The sequence below is a fragment of the Nicotiana tomentosiformis genome, chromosome 3 (genome assembly GCF_000390325.3).
Source record: "Nicotiana tomentosiformis chromosome 3, ASM39032v3, whole genome shotgun sequence".
Classification (NCBI taxonomy): Eukaryota; Viridiplantae; Streptophyta; class Magnoliopsida; order Solanales; family Solanaceae; genus Nicotiana; species Nicotiana tomentosiformis.
In genome coordinates, this window is record NC_090814.1 from 61,463,689 (window position 1) to 61,487,467 (window position 23,779).

At 37.5% G+C, this 23,779-nt stretch overlaps 1 protein-coding gene across 5 annotated transcripts; it reads right to left on the minus strand.

Annotated features, from left to right (window-relative positions):
• Window positions 1-1,325: 1,325 nt before the first annotated feature.
• On the minus strand, window positions 1,326-23,430 carry LOC104105514 (lethal(2) giant larvae protein homolog SRO77). 5 transcript variants are annotated; one of them, XM_070197015.1, is made up of 25 exons: window positions 23,176-23,429; window positions 20,223-20,353; window positions 18,782-18,866; window positions 18,319-18,372; window positions 17,858-17,949; window positions 17,666-17,769; window positions 16,139-16,214; window positions 15,513-15,966; window positions 13,031-13,369; window positions 12,728-12,937; window positions 12,479-12,577; window positions 12,315-12,387; window positions 11,449-11,564; window positions 11,061-11,349; window positions 10,762-10,919; window positions 10,551-10,675; window positions 10,205-10,322; window positions 9,696-9,751; window positions 9,451-9,544; window positions 9,183-9,369; window positions 9,020-9,088; window positions 8,830-8,933; window positions 8,685-8,747; window positions 1,557-1,692; window positions 1,326-1,399 (listed from the first exon to the last, which is right to left on the minus strand). In XM_070197015.1, the coding sequence occupies exons 1-24, from the start codon at window positions 23,215-23,217 to the stop codon at window positions 1,585-1,587; spliced, it is 3,246 nt and encodes a 1,081-aa protein (XP_070053116.1). In that variant the 5' UTR covers window positions 23,218-23,429; the 3' UTR covers window positions 1,326-1,399; window positions 1,557-1,584. The 5 variants fall into 5 exon arrangements, with proteins under 5 accessions (XP_070053116.1, XP_009612132.1, XP_009612131.1 ...); XM_009613837.4 differs by having other exon boundaries at window positions 1,326-1,692; window positions 11,449-11,549; window positions 23,176-23,430; XM_009613836.4 differs by having other exon boundaries at window positions 1,326-1,692.
• Between the last annotated feature and the right edge of the window lie 349 nt (window positions 23,431-23,779).

A 23,779-nucleotide genomic window follows, 5' to 3' on the forward strand; every position in this document is an offset into this window, starting at 1 on the left:
TGCAAAACGGCACTATTACCTTATCAGAGCCTTCCCCATGGCAGAATCTAGAGGCAATGAAGCCCCAACCTCTACTGCTGGTAATGATTTCCTTTTTCCTATTATCTTCCCTATTACTTTCCTATTCTCTAATTACTGCAAACGAAAAGGGGTCGCTTGAGAAAAATAAATATTGCAAATTAATATTAATGGTGCCCAGGCTCCAGCTTCGACCTCACCACAAATCATGAAATTGAAATCAAAACCCAGTTAGTCTAACCCACTGTGCTCGATCTCGTTAACTTTAGATCTGGACGGAAACTCAAACATCGACGACCCTCTATTAAATCCGGCGACTCCTTCTCGTTTTATTTATTGTTTTTGGGACTTTTGATATTATAAAAATCTAGATCTGAAAGATGGTTTGCTTGCTATTTGAATTCCGACGACAGTGAATTTTTCGGCCGCTGCTGCGATCGGTGAAGTTTTCCGGCTAAACCATTTTGGGCCGAAAATCATTTCTCCAATGAACATGTGTTTGTGCTTGTGGGTCAGATGCATAATTCGGTGGCTAGCCGTTATAATTGATTTTGGGCTATAAAATATATACTGCAATTTGTGGCTAGCGGCTGATATTAGTTTCTAGCGATGACCATAAATGAAGTTTGCTCAACAAGAAACAGCATTTTCTTTTTCATTTTCTGGAAAAAAAGAGAGGAAATTACAGATGCAGCAAAAACGAATTGACGGGATGAATAAAAAATTGGAACTCTTTCGAACTCCAATTTGGAACGATTCAATCCTGAAAACTGTTAATTTATTATAATATTAGTTGGTCCAAAGGTGACATTAGCAAGTCAAGAACAAAATTCTTCAGGAGATAGTCAGAAGTGTAATTTATGCCAAGTGCCGTCCATGCTTCGTGCGTGCGGTCAATTTATAGACCATGTGATATATTCTATAATGGAAACCTCTATTTCTTCTTTAATTTTATTCCCCTTGTTCTATTAAAATAGTAATAATAACACAAATCTCACAAGTAAGGTCTACGGAAGGTAATATATATGCAAACATTATCCCTACCTTATGAAAGTTAAAAGAAGTTTCCGAAAGAAAAGATGAAAGCAGTGCAGTAATATCAAGATAGCAAAATAACCGAACCAAACGAAATAGCAAGTCTAAGTCAAATCACTCGTTTTTAATTAAAGTTCGTGGGCCATTTTTTTTTTCTCGTTTCTCTTCAAACTGAAGCACAGGTGCTTGTCACTCGTGGGTTAGTGGTGACCTCAAAACAAATTAGTCAAACTATAACTTATGCTCTTGCGCAACTACAGAACAATCAACAATTCTCTGTAAACTTTATGCGCTTAACAATATGTCTTTTGTTTTCCATGTTCACTGCAATAACATAGAGATGCATGTATCATACACGTTTACAATATGTACAAATTATGCCCCTTTTTGTGTGTTAAGATAGTGTATCAACAATTTGATGCTTGATGAAAAATAAAGAATTAAAGTACCTCTGGGGTGCAATTAGTGAAAAGTGATAGCCATACTGTCAATCGGCGAACAAGAAGAAGAAAAAGAAAGGTAGCCATTTTATTATAGGTTCCACCACTTGCGTTTCTCCATGGCCTTGACGAGCTCACCTGCGAGATCTGCAAAGTTTTCGGCCCCACTTTGTAGCTCCTGAGTGTTTTTACTGAGCCTCTGGTAAAGATAGTAACAGAAAACAGGAAAGTTTGTAGGAGGGATATCAGAACTTCAATCTCAGAACTGAGTAAAAATGGAATCTAAAAAATTTACTAGAAAAAGAACGAAGATGGTTAAAGGCACCTATCTAAAAAAGGGTACTACCTTGGAAATTCATTTCTTGAATCTTTTTTACAGTTTGACTACGCATAAAAGTAAGTGAAAAATGGTTAACTGAACAAGATGTATGTTAGGATATGACAATAGTGTTCTAATAGTAATAATTTTGAGTATTAAAGTTGATAACAATGTCTAAGTGTTGATTGAAGCAAGTGACATGGAAAAAGAGTGAGATGTTTGTAGAGGGAAAGTTAAAAGACACCATTTTCCCATTTTGTTGTAAAATATCTTGGAGAAACATTTCTAAAACTCAAGGTAACCCAACACTATGATTTCATGAACACCCGAGCAGTTGTAATGTGAACAAAATATTGAACTATGCTGAGACAAAGAGGCACTGGTGCCATTGTTTTCAGAGTAGTGTACAGTCGCTAAATTCAAAACCACTATATGATCCAAAAAAGAAAAATCATGGCCTTTCTCCGAGCTTAAGATGAAAACAAATTATGCATGAGATAAATGGTGTTCTTGATTCAATTCATTTCCATCAAATAATGACAATAATTACATGTGGCAAGGGGCGAGTCTTTCATGAGGCTGAGTCAACACACTGAAGGTTCTAGCTAACCGTCCAATTAAATTTAAGAGGAAGATTGTCGTGATCTAACAATGCCACAAACGGCAGTTGTATAAGACTGAGCTCTGACTTGGGAAACGTGCCACCTGGAATTTTCTCTTTCTAAGTGTTTTCCCTCTATGGGGAGGAAATCTTTTTTTATTTCAGGTGATAAATCCTTTGATCTTATTGAAGATAGTGAGGGATCTGACAGATGATATGTATGGATAGAACGTGGTCGGAGATTCACGAGCTAGATTCAGATTGACGAAGAAAACTTGAGATGGGTATGTGAGCAAATGCATCAAGCTTCACGTGGTTATGGGAATCTCTACAGAAGATGGGGGAGGAAGATTCAAGCTTACGTCTATAAGGTCTATCAGAACTACAACAACTATGGCAGATATCTCAGAATTGAAGTATGGGTAGGGGACAGGAAAAAAGCAATTATCATTCCAGAAGTTGTTCACAACAAGGGCTGGGGAGACATAGCAGGAAAAATATTACACTTTCTTGGGGAAGCTTCAAATTACAAATACAAGGAATTTAAAGGTTTGCAAAGAAGACCATTCATAGCTGCTGCTGAAATCTCGAAATGGCCTCTGCAACAGGTGGATGATAAAACCCTAGGTGGAACTAAAGATTTTTTAGCAAAATGCTTGGTTGGCTGCTTCAATGATCCCTTAACTCAAAGTCCCAACTCTGAAGTCATACAGAAATGGTTTCTCACAAGGTGGAAAGTAACAGCCGGCCTCAGAATCACCCCTATTGCTCACAACAAATTTCTTTTTGAACTACCTTCCAAACAAGAAGCAGCCAGAGTCAAAGCAGGTGACTGGTTCTGGAATGGAAGACGCCTATCCCTAGAATGGTGGTCGCCGGAATATGGGTCTTTTCCGATGAAGAATGAAACAGGGCAAAGATGGGTCAAAGCATTTGGCATCCCATTGCATGGCTGGACAACGAATTCTTTTCGATATATCGGCGAGCTCTGTGGAGGCTTTATTGATGTGGATGAAGACACTAAGCACAAAACTCATTTTTACTGGGCTAGAATTTGTGTCCAAAGCAAAGCCGAAGTCCCCCCAAAGGAACTGGAACGGATGATTGATGGTGTGAGATTCAAGATCTCAATTCTGGAGGACCAAATATCAAACATTATCGCGGATGGTGACGCTGTAGCAAGCTTCAGAGAAGGGAAAAATGGTGGAAGTAGGGTTGAAGTTACCGCCGACCGTCGCTTCCTCGACCCTATCGAAGAAGACAGGGGAAAACCCTTCGGTACATAGCCTGCAGCATAGACGACCGAGCCACTTTAATTCAAACGGGGTAAAAAAGAACAACTTGGACAACCCGCCACGTGGACCAGCCCAACTTGTAAATAATAAGTTAGGCAAAGAGGCTGTCAAAAGTATGGGCCGAAAACTAGACCAAGTGTATTATAAAAGAGGCCCAAAGACCAAATTAAAAACAAAATTAACTTCTGCGAAATGGCGGGCCATTGGGCCTCTAATAGACCCATGTGTTAATAAAAACAACCCTATCACTCTTGCAAATCAATTCGACCCCATTACTGCTGAAATAGAAGCCTTAGAAGGGCTACGAACAGTCCAGTTGGCCAGAGACTTCGCCTGTGACACAACATCAGATGCAGATGATGAGGCAGAGCAGATGAAGTTAATCATTCCAGGGCAGCCATTACTAAAGCAATTCGAATCAGTGAGTAGCTCTGAAGCTGATGCCTCTTCTTGTGACACTCTCTCCCTCCCTTGGTATGATCTGGGCTCCTCTAGTATGCAACCAAGCAGTTATCGAAACTTCAAGATGGACCAAATCAGTGATGGTCAAAGCATGCAAGGCATTTGGAATTCATTTTTCGGGGTTTGAGCATGAGATTCTTGGTATGGTCTTGCGCATGGAACAAAAAAGACAGGAGCAAATCCAGAAGCAGGAATCTTTAATCAAGGCGAGTTCGAAGGGTAAGAAGAAGCAAACATTGGAGTTGGAAAGATTGAAATGGGGAATGAATTCTGATGGCAAGAAGGAAGGGGTTAGGGGCAGGTATTACAAAGCATTCTCTGGATGAAGATCAAAATTCTTAGTTGGAATGTGCGGGGTCTCAATGAAGCAGAAAAAAGGAGTACAATAAAGTCACTATTTCACAAATGGAAAGCAGATATAGTATGTCTACAAGAAACAAAGATCGAAGACTGGTCACCACTCTTGATCAGACAAGTTTGGGGCAACAGATGGGTTGAATGGGCAACTCTGAACTCAATTGGGAGAAGTGGTGGAGTCATTGTGCTTTGGGATAAAAGGCAATGGTCCAACAGGGGAGTACATCAAGGTCTCTACACTATTTCTTGTATGCTAGAAAGCTCACAAGAAGACTTGAGGTGGTGTTCCACAGGGGTTTATGGTCCACATAACAACATAGAGAGGGAGAACTTCTGGCATGAACTTGCAGCTATCAGAGGCATTTGGGAGAATCAATGGGTCATAGGAGGAGACTTCAATGTTTGTAGATATGAAAGTGAAAGATACAACTGTGTTAGAAGGTCCAGGGCTATGAAATCTTTTACAGATATCATCCAAGACTTGGGCATCATCGATCTACCCCTTCAAGGAGCTCATTACACTTGGTTCAGGGGGGAGGATTCCTTGCAAGCTTCCAGAATTGATAGGTTTTTAATATCACCAGAATGGAATGACAACTTTAAAACAATCAAGCAACTGGCTCTACCAAGAGTTGAATCAGATCATAGGCCTCTACTTCTGGAATGTGGTGATTGGAAAGCCAACCCTTCCTACTTCAAATTTGAAAACATGTGGCTCCAGGTAGAAGGTTTTGTGGACAAAATTGAGGAATGGTGGCACAGTTACTCAATTAGGCGCAGTCCAGACTTCATATTAGTGCAAAAACAGAGAAAACTGAAAAAAGACATCACGGACTGGAATAGAACAACCTTCGGTCAATTGGAAGCACAAAAAACCAAACTTCTGGAAGATTTAGCTTTGCTGGAGCAAGCAACAGAAAATAGACTCGTGTCTCAGGCTGAAAAGGAACTATCAATGCATTTAAAGCTTGAGTTGAAAAAGATGGCAAAGGCGGAAGAGGTGTCATGGAGGCAAAAATCCAGGTGCCTGTGGCTCAAAGAAGGAGACAGGAACACAATTTTTTCAAAAAATGGCCAACTCTCACAGGAGAAACAACTGTATCGATAAACTAATGATTGGGAATGAATTAAATGAAGACTGATGAAATCAAAGCTGAAATCTTAAGATTTTATCAAAACCTGTACACTGAGAATGAGCAATGGAGACCTACTGCGACCTTTGAAGGTTTGGCCAGCATAACATCAGTTGAAAAAGTATGGCTTGAAAGACCTTTTGAGGAGGAAGAAGTGCTGGCAGCAATAAACTCTTGTGCACCTGATAAAAGTCCAGTTCCTGATGGATTTACCATGGCTTTCTACCAAAAAGCATGGGCTGTTATCAAATCTGATATTATGGGAGCTCTCACTCACTTTTATCAACACTGCTATATAGTTAGATCCTGTAATGCCTCATTCATTGCTCTTGTTCCCAAAAAGAAGGGAGCAATAGAACTCCGAGACTTTAGACCTACAAAATTGGAAGTATCTACAAAATTGTTGCCAAAGTTCTAGCTGAGAGATTGAAGACAGTAATTTGGAAATTAGTTTCTGGAGAGCAAAGTGCATTTCTGAAGAATAGGCAGATCACAGATGCCTCATTTGTAGCCAATGAACTGCTGGATGACAGACTGAAAAGAGGGGTTCCTGGAATTCTTTGCAAGCTAGATGTTGAGAAGGCTTTTGGCAAAGTTAATTGGTCCTACCTAATTTCAATGTTGAAAGCTATGGGGTTTGGGGAAAGATGAATCTGATGGATAAAATACAGCCTCACAACTATCAAGTACTCAGTTCTTGTGAATAGATCTCCGGTAGGCTTTTTCTCTCCTCAAAAAGGAATTAGACAGGGTGACCCACTGTCCCCTTTCTTATTCATCCTAACCATGGAGGGTCTGAGTAAAATGCTAGACAAGGCAAAGAAAATACAGTGGATTGAAGGGTTCAGGGTGGGAAACAATGTAGCTACCTCAGTTACAGTTACACATTTACTTTATGCAGATGATACTTTAATCTTCTGCGGGGCAGAGAGTTCTCAGGTGCAGTTTCTAAACCTGGCACTACTACTATTTGAAGCAATCTTAGGGCTACACATCAATATGTTGAAGAGCATGATTTACCCGGTGAATGAAGTACCTAATCTGGAGGAACTGGCAAACATAATGGGCTGTAACATAGGCTCTTTTCCAACAACTTACTTAGGCCTCCCTCAAGGGGCAAAGTACAAAGCAACAGAGATCTGGAATGGAGTAATAGAGAAAGTGGAGAAAAAATTAGCAACATGGAAAATGATGAAGTACCTAATCTGGAGGAACCGGCAAACATAATGGGCTGTAACATAGGCTCTTTTCCAACAACTTACTTAGGCCTCCCTCTAGGAGCAAAGTACAAAGCAACAGAGATCTGGAATGGAGTAATAGAGAAAGTGGAGAAAAAATTAGCAACATGGAAAATGCAATATCTGTCCATGGTTGGAAGATTGACACTAATTAGTAGTGTTTTAGATAGTATTCCCACTTACATTATGTCCCTCTTCCCTATGCCAAGCAAGGTGCAGGAACAACTGGACAAAATTAGGAGAATTTTCCTATGGGAAGGAAATAGTGAAGGCCATAAATTCCATCTGGTGAAGTGGCCAAAAGTGATCATGCCAAAAAACCAAGGAGGTCTGGGTATCAGAGATTTGACCAAGCACAACAAGAGTCTGCTCATGAAATGGTGGTGGAGGTATGCTCAAGAAACAACAAGCATCTGGAAAGAGGTAGTAAATGCCAAATATGGGGTGCAAGACAGGTGGTGCACCAAGCAAAGCAGAGCCCCACATGCAGTTGGCCCGTGGAAGCATATCAACAATCTGAAAGATGCATTCTTTCAAGAGGTATCCTTCAAGATTGGGAATGGCAACATTAAATTCTGGAAGGACAAATGGCTCAACAATCAACCTCTGAAAGATTCACATCCTGGCCTCTATCAGATTGCTTCTGACCCTGACTCTTCAATAGCTCAAAATAGAGCAGGGAACACATGGGATCCCCACTTCAGAAGAAACATGCAGGATTGGGAGCTAAATCAGTTATTTGACCTATACAGAGTACTTGAAGATGCCATAGGGAATCCTCAAGTCTCAGACAGCTTAAGGTGGGGCAATTCTGAAAAGGATATCTACACAGTGAAGGCAGGATATAGTAAACTAAGTGCATCTAATGATACGATTGAACATTGGCCATGGAAGCTGATATGGAAGACAAAACTCCCTACAAAAGTTATGTGCTTCTCCTGGACAGCCCTCAAGGAAGCTATTTTGACCCAGGATAACCTGTGCAGAAGGAATTTTCAGTTGGCAAATAGGTGCTACATGTGTCAGCTCAACTCAGAGTCGGTTAACCACCTGTTACTACACTGTACAGTGGCAGCAGATATTTGGAACATGTTCCTTGCACTTTTTGGAATCAGTTGGACAGTCCCACAGAACATTAGGGATGCAGCAGTTAGCTGGAGCCTCTGGGAAGTTGATAGATCCATCAAGAAGATCTGGCAAATGATCCCAGCATGTATTTTCTGGTGTATATGGACAGAGAGGAATCGTAGATGTTTTGATGGCATTTCAACTTCCAACTGTCACCTGAAGTCTAAATGTTTGATGAGTCTTTTCAGCTGGAGTAACCTTTCCCCTGTAAATGATATTATTCCCCTCTTAGATTTTATTAGCTCTCTCTCAATGGTTTAGTAACCATTGCCTTTTGCTCTTGGTTAACTCCCTGCTCTAGAATAGTTTTTTGTACTAAGAGTTAACCAAGTTTTCTATTGTAACCTTTTGCATCTTCTTGATGCCTATAATGCAGTACCTTACTTCATAAAAAAAAACAATGCCACAAACTACTATAGGTGTCTAGGCTCATGATTTTGACATGCGACAAGTTAGCATCTCTTAAATGACTTCTTTCAATGTCATTTCATGGAAACAACTACCACTTTACTTCAAAATAGAAAATTAAGCAAATGAAAAGATAAATTACAAAAGAAATTTATTACTTACATTGTGCAATATACTAGCAGAAGAACAAAAACATGCATTTGAATATAGCAGGATGAAGGTTAAGAAAACATGCTTTAAATAGACATACCTCGAGTTTCTCCTGACGCTCAAGAAGCTTATCTTTTGCCTCCGCTGCAGCAGAGGCAGCATCCTACAAGAAATGAGCAAGTCAGTAAATGCAAATGCCCAAACACAGTTACTCATTGTGAGATATATTTGTAGGATAATATTACCCCCTTGTTTCTATATTTAGCAATGATTTCTTCACGAGTTCTTTGTCGTGGCTTGGCATCACCAATACCACCTTCCAATAACCTGTCTCTATCGGTCTCCTTTTCTGGATAAGTGGAGTAAAACAATAGATTCATTAAGGGTATACAAAGGAAGAAAGATTCTATTTACTGTGTAGCAATAAAAAAATACCTTTTCTGACATCATCACTGCTGAGAGATGATGAAGTAACATGAACAGGTTCATCAATTTCAATATCATCTGTAACAAACGAACACAGACAGTTAAGAATCAATCTGTACTAGTGGACCATAACCTTTTTCAAGAATGCGCATAGTAGGGCTAGGGAAACTACCTAACTTCAGTTCCAGGCTTCCAAGGTCATCCATTACATTTGTAGGGTCTGAGAATGGAAATCTAGAGAATATGTTTTCCAGATGAGTAACAAGAGAATCTCGAGCGTTACTGTAATCAGCAGCCTGCTGTCCTTTAAACCCTTTCAACCCCTTCATGATGCCACCAAAACTACCGACGGTAGCATTCTAGAAAAAGCAGAAAATTACCTTCCATAAGAGGTCTAGCAAAAGACGAAGAATAGAAGCCTGATATCACACTGTAGGAACCTGTTTCTTCTTTTGATGTTGGGATGTACTGACAGCATCATCTGCAGCAGCTGCGAGAGATTTATTATGAAGCGGGGGTAAAGCTTCCGGAATCCTATAAATAGGTCATTGTTATCCCATCATATCATAAACAGAAAGCTCATGAATGTGTGTGGAGACTCTTTTGATCTTCCCCTGGGTAGCAGGGCTGAGTATTTTAGGATTGCGGGATTACATGCAAGATGGAATGTAAATGAGTGACAGACCTGAAATCATTTCCGAAGGCCAACAGAGATAAAATAGCAAATTCAGACCCATTCACCTACAAATTGAAAGAACAATTAGCAAAATATTAGTGTTTTGAAAAGAAAACACAATCAAGAGTGAAGTCAATAATGAGCCTTTAACAGCCTATCAATAACCCCTTAGATTGTAACAAGTTATCGTGCCTCATTCTTCCAAGACATTAATACACTGTTAACCAGTCATAATTTTCTGGAAAGTATTTACAACCATCACAAACTGAGTAGAAGCATTATGGTGAGAGTCAGAAGTAGTCATGTCCTAACTATAATCTGAAACGTGGACGTGGGCATGGAAAGCAATCATAAGCAGTTCTATTGGTTTCAACCTAACATAGGATCCCAGTATACTTCTGAAATGTTATAGACAATGAAATGGGTCCTAATATAAAATAGCAAGCAGTATCATGAGTACAAACAAGTAGTCTATCTTTTTACGTGGAAGGGAGAAAAAGAGTGAAGACAATACCAACCAGTGAAATCATCCCTTTACCAGGAGAACTTATGGTCTTATCCATGTTTATCTTGGAATTCCATCGAAGTATAGACATTAATGAGGATTCTCCCAAGACGTTAAGATCCGGCAAGGACCTGGCAAGAGTTGATGTAGATTAATCATATGTTTTCCACATATATACATCAAAATACTCGAACAATGACAAATGAATCCCAAAATAATCAGTAATCTCAGGATAAAATAAAATCCATCACCAAAATGCATAGAGTCAGAAAACGTCTGTAAGCCAGTGATGTTCATCTCACTGCTCAAGCATGCATGAGAAGAGTACAAAAAGAGAGACGCAAATAAAATCTTTTTACCTTATTTCAACTGCTCCACTCTGATATACTAAAACCAGTCCATATTTTTCAGCATCATTCTTAAGAATGGAAGTCCAAGAACACGGTTTAGCAAGTTTAACTTCACGAATAGGGTTGACACCGCCCTATAATTACATAATCTTATTACAAACTAGTGAAGTTAGGAGATTAACAGGAAACACTGCAGTAGTGAATGGTAAAAAAAAAGCACCTGAATTATAGAACTTAAAGAGAACAAATGCAAGCCATTCTGACAACAAAGCAAAATTTGGTAATCCACACATTTCTGTCTCAAATCTTCAGGCTGCACAGCACTGTCTAGCGTTGAAGAATGCTTTTGCAACTCTTCAGAGACAGAGGTGATGTCATCTACATACAACAAAAAAGCTTTTAAGAAGCTAATATCTTTTTCTTCATTGATAAGAATTTAAATAAGAACCTAATTACAATTTCCTCTTCATAAGAGTTTTCATAGAGATTAATTGATTAAAAATGAAAAGTCATGCTTGCCTAAAATATACAGAGATATAGCAGTTGACATTTCCTTTGTGTGTTTTGCCTGAGAGCTAATTTTATTGCCAGTGGAGCCATCGAGCAAAATCACTTCTGCATCTCTGGTTAATACTGAAATAACTTCTTTCGGATGTGCATTTGTTGTTCCCTCTTCACAGTGGTCCACAGTGTCTTCACGAGCATCAGCTAATGTTTTCACAGCCACAGAAGTGATTCCGGAACTTGAACTAGATAAACAATCCGTAACGAACAAGGCTGATGATGAACTAATATCAAGCATGGCAACCTGACAGGACAACACAAACATGAACATCTGATAGATTTCCAAAGTATCTGCCACTACAATTAGTAATGATCAAAAGAATACTGCTTGGATTGACCTTACCTGGCCGCTTTCAAATCCTGCGACAAGTCTGGAACCCACAGCTACAAATTTTAGGATGCTTACTGGAGATTTTACAAGGGAAAACTGAAAGCCAGCATCACCTGGACAGTACTGAACTGAAAATGAACTAGATACGGATCACTATAATGATGCAGAACGAGATGGTTGTGGAAAAGAGTGAAAATGTGTAATGACATGAACTTGATGAAGAAGGAAATTTGTTTCATCACTCATGGACTCACGAATCCCTTCCACTAAGAATGTAAAATAAAAAGGAAATACTATTTGTCATGGTCCAGGCCTAACTACCAAGGTATTGCTCACTCTGCCCAACCTTTGGGGCCTCAAAGTTTTGTCCCCTTAGACTTTAACTCAACAGGCACCTCAACAGTTAAATTCCAGAACCCACTTATATGGTCCCTAACATTCCTCCATTCCAATGCGGGATTTTGCTAAGCTAAGCTTCACGGCGAACCCCTTTCAAGTTCAACCGCCAATTGTTTGTGGGCTATTATAATCGAGTTTAATCAGGGAAAAAAAAGTCTCTACTCATGCCACTCCTCTCTGATCAATTGTCAGTACCACATTTGAGTCTAACTACTCCTATATAAGAGCTTCTTTGTATTGAGTTTAATCATTAAAAAACAACTTTCTCTTCTCATGCCTCTCCTCTCCGATCCATTGTCAATACCACCGAGCAGAATTAGAACTTAAAACAGAAAAGTGATGATTGTTCTCCTGGAGGCTCCTAATAAATGATGAATTTCAGACTTCCCACCCATGTCGGGCCAGTGTCTATCTATGGTTTAGAAGAATACTTCAAAATGACATAAGTTACAGAAGAGTTTAAGAACATAAAGGCATACCATCCTGTTCAGTATCCGGAACCAAGTTCAAGCTAGTTGTCTTAGACTGCCCCATGAGGCTAGAAACACGAACCTACACCAACGAAAAGTATCAGTAAGTTATGCACAGATGGTGTTACCAGTTTCCCAAAGATGCAGCCATCTGAAAACATGATAGATATTACCTGGCCACATTGGTGGCCAATGGCAAGAGTTAAAGCAGTGGAGGAGAAATCCAAAGCAGATATTGCTGTTCTAGGACCAGTGTCTTGAATGCCCTCCACCTGGCCATCACACTTTGACATGTTATCTCTCGGTAAGTATCGACATGCCAATGAAACTAGAGACTTTTTATGACTATATAGGTGAATATGAGAACACATCAAGGCAGTTGCTTATCAATTAAGAGTCGAATAAATGCAAAATGCAAGGACCTGAGCTTCCAGAATAGCTATAAGTGAAAAGACTGGAAATGTTGCATTCCACAGACGGACAGATCCATCCAGATAGCCAGCAACAAGTATTCTCTCTATTCCACCATCCTCAGTAAGAGGAAGTTGTCCGGCAATACTACCACTTAGAGGCATTTTGATCTCCCGTTCAGTCACACCATGAGCTGGATGGAGTTGTGCATTCATAACTTCCTAAAGAAACAACTAATATTAGTTGAAGAAGATTATTAAAACACATGACAACGGATTTGCATTGAATAATCTAAATTAGAAAGCATCCAATACCTCGGAAGGAGTCCTTGAGGAATTCCATTTCCTATCCACTGGATATAGGTTTGCCACAGTTATACGTGGTTCAAGGGTAGGTACAACTGTAGGACACCTAACAGCAAAATCTGCATGCTTCTTCTTTGGGTTAGATTTTAAAGCAGATAAGCTTGTCTTGTCATAAAAGTGCAGTTGCCCTGGATTTGTCAACACAAACAAGGAAGAAGCATCATCAATTCCTGTTCCATTAGCATTTGAAACTACAATGGCATCTGCAAAAGATCCATCAAGTCCAAGGTCTACTCTTTCAACACATTTCAGTGCTGCTATCCCAGAGGACCAATCAAGATTCAAGACCTGCGTAACACAGAAAAAAATATTGGCATAAATGTAGGCACACATCAAACTAGATACCACAAAAAAATCATATATCTCGTATTTTTTTGAGAAGGTAAATAATTTTATTAATGTTGAGAAAATCCCTGAATACAAGCAGTATACCAAAAAGTAGAAAACGTAGGCTAAAATATGGTTCTACAAGAATGTGGGACAGCTTAAAATTCCATATGATTCAATATTTTAGCAATGGAAACTATTGGCATGTTTAAGCTTTCCCGCATTCTTGTAATGTTGTACTTCTTATTTAACCAATTTAACATGCTAACTTTCCAAAATTAACAATTAATTAGAACAACCTACAAGTTTGTAGAAAGTATAAATTCAATTATAATTTAAACCATGACATGATGCTCCCTCCCTCCCTCTCTCTATTGCAAGCATTTTTTTTTGGGTAAATAAAGAATTTTATTACCAATAGCAATCTGTACAGAAGAAAAAATAACTGCATATGGACAGCCCCATTGCAGTAACAGTCAACTAACTACATCCAAACTACCAGTCAACTAAGCTATGGAACTGCAAGCATATTAATATGACTAAACTTAATTCTAACTTGTTGATATTGCCAATATAGATCTTCTACTTCCACGTGGACTTTTTTCACTAAATTTGCATTGATTCTAAGAGATTGTAAGTCCTTAAACGACAACTTTCTTCCATGTGAGTTTAGGTATACCCCATCACCTTTTAACACCTTCAATCATCATTGCCACACTAATGGACCAACACATTTGGACTTCTATTTTAGATTTAGTTTTGCTAATTATATTCTAAAATGTAATAGCATAATAGGGGACAAACATATAAATTTAGCTTAATGTAGCATATTGAAGCAAAATGATAAAATATATTTTATTAGTTAAATACTTGTTACTAGAATCCATAAAATATGAAAATTAAACCATTATATTGTGTTTAGCTTATCAAATAACTTTTGAAAAGCTAATCATCCTAAATGTTCTTTGATAGTTCTGATCCTTTCTTTTGTCTAATTTTTCAAAGGTAATTATAAAGTCAATTTTCTAGGGTAGGATAACTTTTATTCTTAACTAAGTTCCATTTTTAATATCAATAAACTTCATAATAATATCATCATCATCATTTGGAGAATACTGATTCCGTTTTTTTTTGAATGTTTGATGTTTATTTGTTGCAAGTGTTCTCTTTCTATTTGTCAAAAGTGGTATTTAATGTTTTGTATATTATTCTTCTCCTTTTCCCTTTTTTCATTTTGTTTTATGATTCCTGACTAGTAATTGTGCTTCTTATGGAATACTATATGCCTGCTAAATCTATAACTTTGAGGAAGTTTATATATCATGCCTTTGGAGTTTAGGAAATTCGTCTTAAATAAAAGGAAAACAAAGAGAAAATTATCCTCTATATGTTGGAATTATCTATCGAGTGTAAGACAAATATGTAATGAGATTAAAAGAATCAAAATGCTAAAGCACTAATAAGACTGATTATTTGGCTAGTATATACATAAATAATAGTAGTTAGTATCACTTATAAGGGAAGAAAAGAATAGTTACCATCTCTTAAGAGAAATAAAATTCATCTAGTGCTTTTAGTAACTTGGGTGGTGAGACCCAATCCAGAAGCCTAGTTTTGACTGTATTCCAGTTAATCAACTCTCAATTAACCATACAGGAGGGTACTTCAACTAAGCCAGAACACCAAATAAGGAGGATAATTGACTTGAAAAAAGAAATCTCAACATGAGGAACTTCAGAGAGAACAAAAGAGAAAAAGAACAGACATCAAAGCTGTATTACATGAAACTAACTGCTTCAGAACACAGAATAGATCTCAGATATCAACTATGAAGTTCTAGAACTATCAGATAGATGGAGTACAAGATTTTAAACAACATGTAACATATAAACAAGGATCACTGTGCTCTCGTTCAATTAGATTCAGCAGACCAAATGAGATAAAAGGAGGAGTATTTGTCATAGCAAAATCATCAAGAGCAAATAAGCTTTGGTTCTGCATGTCTCAAGTTCTATGGATGTCATATTTGCTGAATGCTAACAGAATTAAGATGGAGATAGAAGAAAAGGCTAAGCTGAGAAATTAAATTAGGATCAGCGCTTACCGTCAAGGCCTCCTCTGATCCAATTGCATCACCACCATAGACAAACAATTGGCCCCCACAACCATTCTGTGCATTGTTAGCAGACCAACGCAGAATAATAACAGGGAGTCTTCTATCTCCTGCTGAGAGCTGCAGCTTGACATAACTAGATGATGCTTCAGCCTCTGAACTTTTCTTGCCAGGAACTGATAAGTTCCACAACAAGATATCTCCATCAACATAACCAACAGCCAAAATTGACCCATCAGATGACAACCAACAGAGTGAGCTTATTTCCTTTTCCCCCTCTTGATTATCTGATGAACCACGAAACTTCTCTTCACTTGCATTTTTTGAAGCATGAACAACAATTTCATCCTTCACATGGAGCTGTTTATACTTTTTAACAAGAACAGCTCGATCTTCTGTAACGTCCCAGAGAATAATTAATCCATTCTCATAAGCAATTAGGACCCTGATGACACAAAAAAGAAAGACATTGCTGAGACCCTAAAAAGTAATTGAGTGAAGGAAGATACCAAGAACAAATATGCCATAAGAAGCAGAATAGCGTAGATGTTGAAGACAACTCTAAAATGAAAAACCAAAAACCAGAAAATAAGGAAGAAATTTCGATGATCTCTTACCTATTTCCAAGTGAACTAGGTTGGGGAAGTAAACCAACAATGGCTAGTTGATCAGGCATTGAAATCTCAGCAGCTTCTGCAAAAGATGGTTATGGCAACATGAAGAGCATTTACATACATTAGTCTACATCTGTACCTTTGCTTTTGGGGGATAAAAATCACACTGCATATTAAAAGAAGTGGAATTTCCAAAAGAGCAGACTATGACTTAGTCCTACAAGCCAAAAAGGGAAGACATTCATGGAAATGCATTTCTTACTCTTATTGACGTTAAACGTTCCTAATTACTCCCTCTTTCCCAATTTATGTGGCGCTCTTTCCTTTTTAATCAATCCAAAAAATAATGTCTTACTACCTTATTTCGGAACAATTTAACTTTAAACTTCTCACTTTACCCTTAGCGACACAAATATATATGGTTTGTTTTAGACTACAAGTTTCAAAAGTCTTCCTTTGTTTCTTAAACTCCGTGCGCAGTCAAACACTGTCACATAATTAGGACGGAGGGAATATCAGTTATCCTCCTCCTCTTTCACCTCTAACATTCCAAAGATTCATGTTTCTCCTGTAAATCATAAGTTTATTGATGCTGCATGCACTGAGAAATCCTAAAAATATTAACCATCATTGAAAGCTAAGCAATTGAGTTATTCAGAAGCATGTGGAAACTAAAAGAAATTTCCAAGAAACAGGCAGGTGTATTGTTTAGCTTACTTTGCCTTAAGAGTTGATGTCAATGTTCTTATAAAACCATCAACCTATGTGCCAAATTTAAGGCTTACTAGATGCTACATAAATCAATTATAGCAGATATTCTTAGTGGTGGAACTGCATGTCAAACAAAACTTCACTGCTTGGCCTCTAGTTCAAATGTTTTAGTGTTAAGCAGTTTTGCGACTGCAAATGCAATCGAGCTTAAATAAGATTGTCAATTAGTTTAGATAATCATTTTCATATCAAATCTCTCGACTGCAAATTGATCAACTATAAGCTTACCCTAAAAACTATAAGCATAACAAGAGCAATAACCAGGGTCTCACTAATGCCAATCCGTGTTACTGTGAAAATCAAAACTAGAGATAAATTCAAGAACAAGAACGGGGTAGAAAAGAACATTTGGAACAAGAGATAAGATGACAGTGAAAATGCATTAGGAAAAGAAAAAAGATTTAGCATTAGGTTTTCCCTCAGTCAAAATTAGTCAAAATTTTCCATAATAGAAACTAGAATGGAAGACTAAAAGAAATGAAATAAGAAGAAAAACAATGGTTTCACAATTCACATCGTCTCAAGTTTCTCTGCAACTAAGAGAACATTTAGTCACTAATTTCTGGTAAAGCCACGATCCTCTAACTATATGAAACCTACTGATAAAGAAATGGACCTTGTGCCTAACCCAACCCCAAAAACTAGCTCATGAGGTGAGGATTGTCCAAGACCATTTAAAGAGACCTCACATCTCTAAGGTGCCCTATGTGGGACTCTTACACCTACTATATACCAGATTTCTGAAAGCAATCCCATTACCAGCTATAAGATTTGGAGGAATGTGATAAGGTAGCAGTTCCAAGCTCCCTTCTCTGCTCTCGTACTTCAGAACAGAGAGATAACCATATTCATCGCCCACAAACCTGTGTACAGCCATATCGCCTGTATCAAACACAAACTTAATTGTACAGTAAACAAAAATCCTTTGAAAAACAATATCTACCCATTTACATGTAATGAGTGTCATAGATCATGGAGAATGCAGTAATATTGGACTCCCATTGTAAATTAGAAGACATTCTCCTGTTTTCTAGATCCCAAACCTGTCAATTTTAAAGGAAATTGGCTGTTAAAGAGATGTGAATGCAGCATATGGACAATTGGGGAAGAAATAAGGCAGTGATGAAGGAAGAGAAGAGAGTGGTGCAAATTCATGGCTGGCTAACAGTAATCCCATCTCCCGCAAAGACACATTAATGCGAAAGAAGAGTTTCCTGGGTACCTGAATGAATACTTCTTAAACAAATAAATATGTATATGTGTGTGAATTAACTTGCCTACCACTGTCACATCAAAAGCTTCTGTCAAAGTAAGCACATTGTTATACATCTCCACCAATGAACTAAGAGATTCAATAATGCCAGCTCTGGAACCAGTCTTTACTAGGTTAAATTGCAAAGCAGAAAAATTACCTGAATTTCATTTCCATTTGAGACGCCCACTAAAAATCCTTGGTTTTGCAGGAACTGGAAAGAGGTAAGAGAAACATATATGTATATCAGAAGAACACCAACATATTTGAAGTGGATGCTAACCATCACCATGTAGTAAAATATATAGCATCAAACATTTGGATGCATAGAGTCAAGCATCAGCTTGACAAAAATATCATGAAACCAGAAATGAATTTCATCAGTTGATAATGCAAAACATCAAAACCAAATAAACAAGTGATGAACAAATATGTGGAGAAACATCCCTTGGAAAGAAAGAAGAAACAGAAAGGCAACCTACGTAAAATCAGTCATATATTTTGACTACAAAACTGAGAGCCTCAGCACCAAGAAGAATTCCCACATGCTCGCAGTCTAAGTTCAGAAAAGTGCATATATGCAGACACACACAGAGAGACTTCGCGCAGCTCAGATTACAAACCTCCAAATTCTTGAATGGTAATGGCTTAGGAGAAAAAAGAAGGCCCTCAACATTAGATCCACCAATCACTTTAATCCTTCCATCCCTGTAATTATAATGATTATTGAATTGTATACAAGAACTAGGACAGAGAAATGAGGATAAGACAGTTCTAGTTGATGGCAATTCCTTCAAGCTACTACATCCATGCTTGTTACACATGAATGCGGAAGCTGAAATGACATGTTTCTGAACTATGTTTGAGGTCGAAGAAGTTTCATAAGTTCAGCTTCTTTGTACAGCTTATGATAAAAAAAATGCTATATTCACGTCACCTGAAAAATTATGACAATTGGTCCTAATATGTGTTTACATGGTGATGCTGCAGCCTTGAAAGAATTGTTAAATGATGTGTTGCTCGGATCCTTCAAAATTTTGCCGCACCCCTGTTGTCACTTGGAACGATTTGGGTGTGGGTGTGGGTGTGGGTTACATACCAGATTTGTAGCCTGTTTGGCCAAGCTTCTAAAATCAGCTTATTTTGAGAAGTGCTTTTCTCAAAAGTACTTTTCAAAAAAGTGCTTTTGGTGAGAAGCAGTTTGTGTTTGGCTAATTAATTTGAAAAGCACTTTTAAGCAGTAATTAGTGTTTGGCCAAGCTTTTGAAAACTGCTTCTAAGTGTATTTTTCTCAAAAGTACTTCTCAGAAAAGTGCTTTTGGAGAGAAGCTACTTTTTTCTGCTTTTCAAAAACTGCTTCTGCTTCTCTTCAAAAGCACTTTTTTTTCCATCTAAACGCTTGGCCAAACACCTCAATTTTTGGCCAAAAGTGTTTTTGGCCAAAAAAAGCACTTTTGGCCCAAAAAAAAACTTGGCCAAACAGGCTATTGGTCTACCTAACTTGGGTGCTTTGGTTTGATTATTAACTTGGTTTGGTTTTGGTCTATGCCATATATATTCACACGAAGTACTATAACACTTTGCTATTATATAAGATAACTTATTAATAAAATATTAAGCGTTTACAAAGAAAGTAATTTTTACCACAAATACTTTTTGCTTTCTAGTCATTAACAAAGCTCAAGAAGAATAAGTAGACAACAATAGATTCGAACAAAATTTCTAGCAAAAAATAATTGCTTTTCTCTGTTCAAACACTCTCTCTCTCTCTCTCTCTCTCTCTCTATATATATATATATATATATATATATATATATATAACAAGGTACTGTTTGAAAGTTCTCTCAAGGAACTTATTACTCCCAGATGAACTCCTCAAAATATTGAGCTACTTCCAAAGTGGAGAGGCTTCTGTACCTTGTAGGTAAAGGTGACAAATAATGCACTATATTATCTGCTACTTATCAGCCCATACAAAAACCGGTAATAAAAGTTTTGTACACTAAACAAAGCACCATCATAAGCATCTTCAAATGCATATTAAATAATATGCTTTTTACTCACAATGTTCCTATCGCCAAGAGTTGTTGTATAGGGTCAAATGCCAGAATGGACGCTGTAGATGGAATCCCATAGTGAACAGCAATTGTTGCTTCCAGGTCTGTCAATTTCTCATTTCCTCGGGATGCACTATGCTGAGAACATGTGGTAAGAGAGTTTGAAAGCACAATATAATAGATCAGCAGATAGAGACAACTAGGTTTGAGTTATATACTATGCAAGTATTGTTCATGCAAGCTGGAAGAGACTTTCTAAGTGCACTATCAAACTGTCCGTAATCATATGTTGCATTGACAGAAGGAAAACGAAAGTGTTGGAGCAATGAGCAATACAAATCATCTCTTGCACTGGTAAAGCAGCAAAAGCTGAACTTAGAATTACCATCTCTTTCTCTCCATGTTTTCTATCTACAATGCAGTCTCTTCCTTGGCCTTTGGGGAGAAGCAAAGCAGAAAACATCATTCAAGTAAGTTCTTTTTTGCTTCCACCATCCTAAGTAGTTCACAAAATGCTCTTCAACTAAGAAGGCATTCTAGTAGTGATGTACTTTCAAGGTTTTGCACCTCTCAAGCACAAAGAAGAGAGAAAAACAAAAGCACCTCGCTAAAGTTTTTTTTACAAAACTAGTGAAAGTGTTCTTCAAACTCACGTGAGAAGAATGTAAGATGAACCTTACCCACTCGTTCCTCAATCCTCCAAGATTGCACGAGTGTTGAATAAAGGAAGAAGAATGAATAAAAGAATAAATTACGTTTTCGAAGCAAGAGCTTAGAAAAATTAATCACTAATCTCTATTTTCAGCATATTGAGCTCTTTAAATAGGTATTATAATGAGTAAAAATGATGAGGTTAAGGAAAACTAATCCTAATTAAACTAGAACAAGAATAAGGTTAAGAAATACCTATCCTAACTAAAATAGAAAAAAGAATTCTAGTAGGAATGGGGTACCAACTAACAATCCTAGTTACTTAAACAAGAATCAAATTACTAGGAAAAAAGAAAAAAGAAATCCTAGTTTTTAAGGAAAAGAAATCCTAATCTTGAATGTATTCTTGGACTTTCTTGAGTTTCTTGGATTCTTGGCTTTCTTGATCTTGCATCAAGTAGGAAGGCCGACCACGACATAAATAGACATTTGCTCAGGAGAGAAGTAAGTTAACTATCTTTGATCCCCCTTCATGAGCGAGGAAGAGATAAAAGATAGACTACAGATAGTACCCGCACTTGAATTAAGGATCTTATCCTATGGAGGAGCTCTTACATTGTGTTGCATTTTACTTGGTACAGCCCCTGTCCCAGTCTATTGTATTTGTATTGGAGTGATGTAAGAAAAACAATTAGTTGAACCTAATATATAGAGTTACCCTTCACAATATCGCAAACCAAACTTCTAAGAATTTGGTATTGACTCAAAAAGAAAATTGTTGATTTCATTTTAATCATACTTTTGCTTATTTCTGTCTAATTTCTTCCGCAGCCTGAAATCCAATCCATAGCCCCCCTTTTCACAGGACATGAAAGAAGGCCCAGATAATGTTACCTCATATTTCAGGTCTTCAGTTTAAAGACTGAAAGAGTTCGACAAAGACATATTGACAAGTTCAACTTGTCTTCTTTTTTTTTTTTATTATTTGGGAGAGGTTTAAAAAAAAAAAGACAAGTTCAACACATTTACATTTTGGAATGTGCCTAGCCCTAGACCTGACTATAAGAAATGCAAAAATGCTCCAATAGAAACAATTGGCTCTAGCTATTGCTTATGAGCTGACAAGAAATGATAACTCTTTTACTTTAGATTGTCAAACACAGGATATTAATTCTTCTGTGTAATGCTTCATATCTTTCCTGCAGTGGCAGAGCCAGGATCTCCGCGAAGGGGGTTCAAGAAAAAAAATATCGTAGCTAGTGGGAATTGAACCTATGACCTTACAAAGATTTTGAACCCCCTTGACCACTAAGCTACACTTTTGGGCTGTGTCAAAGGGGTTCAAAACTTAATATATAGAGGTAAAAAACAGATTTTGCCTTATATATACCGTGTAATTTTTCGGCGAAGGGGGTTCGGGTGAACCCCCTTCCGCCCCTGCTTTCCTGCAGTTTGAGCAGAAATCATTGCTGATGACTTCTCTTAGATTTTCTTTTCACAGCAAAAAGGAAGAGAAGGGCATGGATATAGGGTTTCGGGGAGCTGAATGAATGCAACTCTGGTCCTGTCATGCACTGAAAATCAGTTTAGGCAGCATATATTGATCTTGGAACTGTCATTAACAATCACATAGTGTCTTGCACCATACATTGTAATCGGTGATGATTAATAATCGTTTTTGATCATGTGATATAATTGCAAGTTTATATATTTTATGGACGAAATGGATCTTTTCTGTCTGACACAACCAAAACTAGTAAGTGTTACTTTACTTAAGGAAGTAAATCAATAGGTCTCTCTATCATTCTAGTTCTTACCCTTGTTCACAATTTTATGTAACTAAACATAACAGATATAAACTCGCGCCAAATACTCTTATGTCAATATCCATGCTAAGACTACCATAAAATCTCATTCTTTAGGTTGAGGTGTATCTCTTTTCTCTTGCAGCAATAACAATTAAGTTATGCATAATTCTAATCCATGCCTTTTAAAAGTAAAACAGATTTTCCTCTTTCTTTCTTTCTTTTTTCCAGATTTCTGTAAGATTGACAGACTACATAAATGGTAATATAGAATCTATAAGAATCAAACGATCAAACACTAATTGAAAATGACATAAGGAACGAATTCAGCAGAACTCATAATAGAATAATCGTATCATTGCAACTTTACCACCACCCTCCCCCCCACCCCACCCCAAAAAAAAGAACAGATCGGGAAAGTAAAGTAGGTGGTGGTAAAATGAGAAAACAGAGTAATACGCAAAATTCACAATTCAAAAAAAATCGTGAAATCGAGCAATTTACCGGTGGCGTAGGATTGAGCTTTTCAAAGATTTTAGCAAACATGGTGCTGTTGAAGCCACCGAGCTAGTTTTCGTCTTACCGGAGCTTTTGTTCAATTTACCGAGCTAGTTTTGTTCAATTTTTCGCTGTATTTTGTTGATTGTTGTGCTCTTATTTGGGAGGTAAATGGTGATCTTTAGCGGTCTTTTGGCGTGGCAGTTGGAATTTGGGAATGAGGATTTGGCAAGCAAGCTAAAGTGATATTGCAATTACGTTATTATCAGCAAAATAAATTTCGTTGAAAAAATAGCACACTATTATAAGCAATATTGTATTCGAATGTCTATTTTAGATAGATTTCACAATTTATTACTTTGTGGCTATATTTTCCCATATAAATAGATATGTTCTATTGTGTAATTCATCCCAAAATGAATAAGAATTCTATCTTTTCTCTATAATATTTTATTATTTTATTTTACGTTATCACCACAAGACTTTATTATTTCAAGAAAACTTTTGAGAAGATGTAACGACTCGGCAAGTCGTTCCGAGAGTTATTCCGAGAGTTATAGCCATGTTTCTCTATTTTTGCTTCTTTATGTGTTGTTCAGCTGTGTTGAGT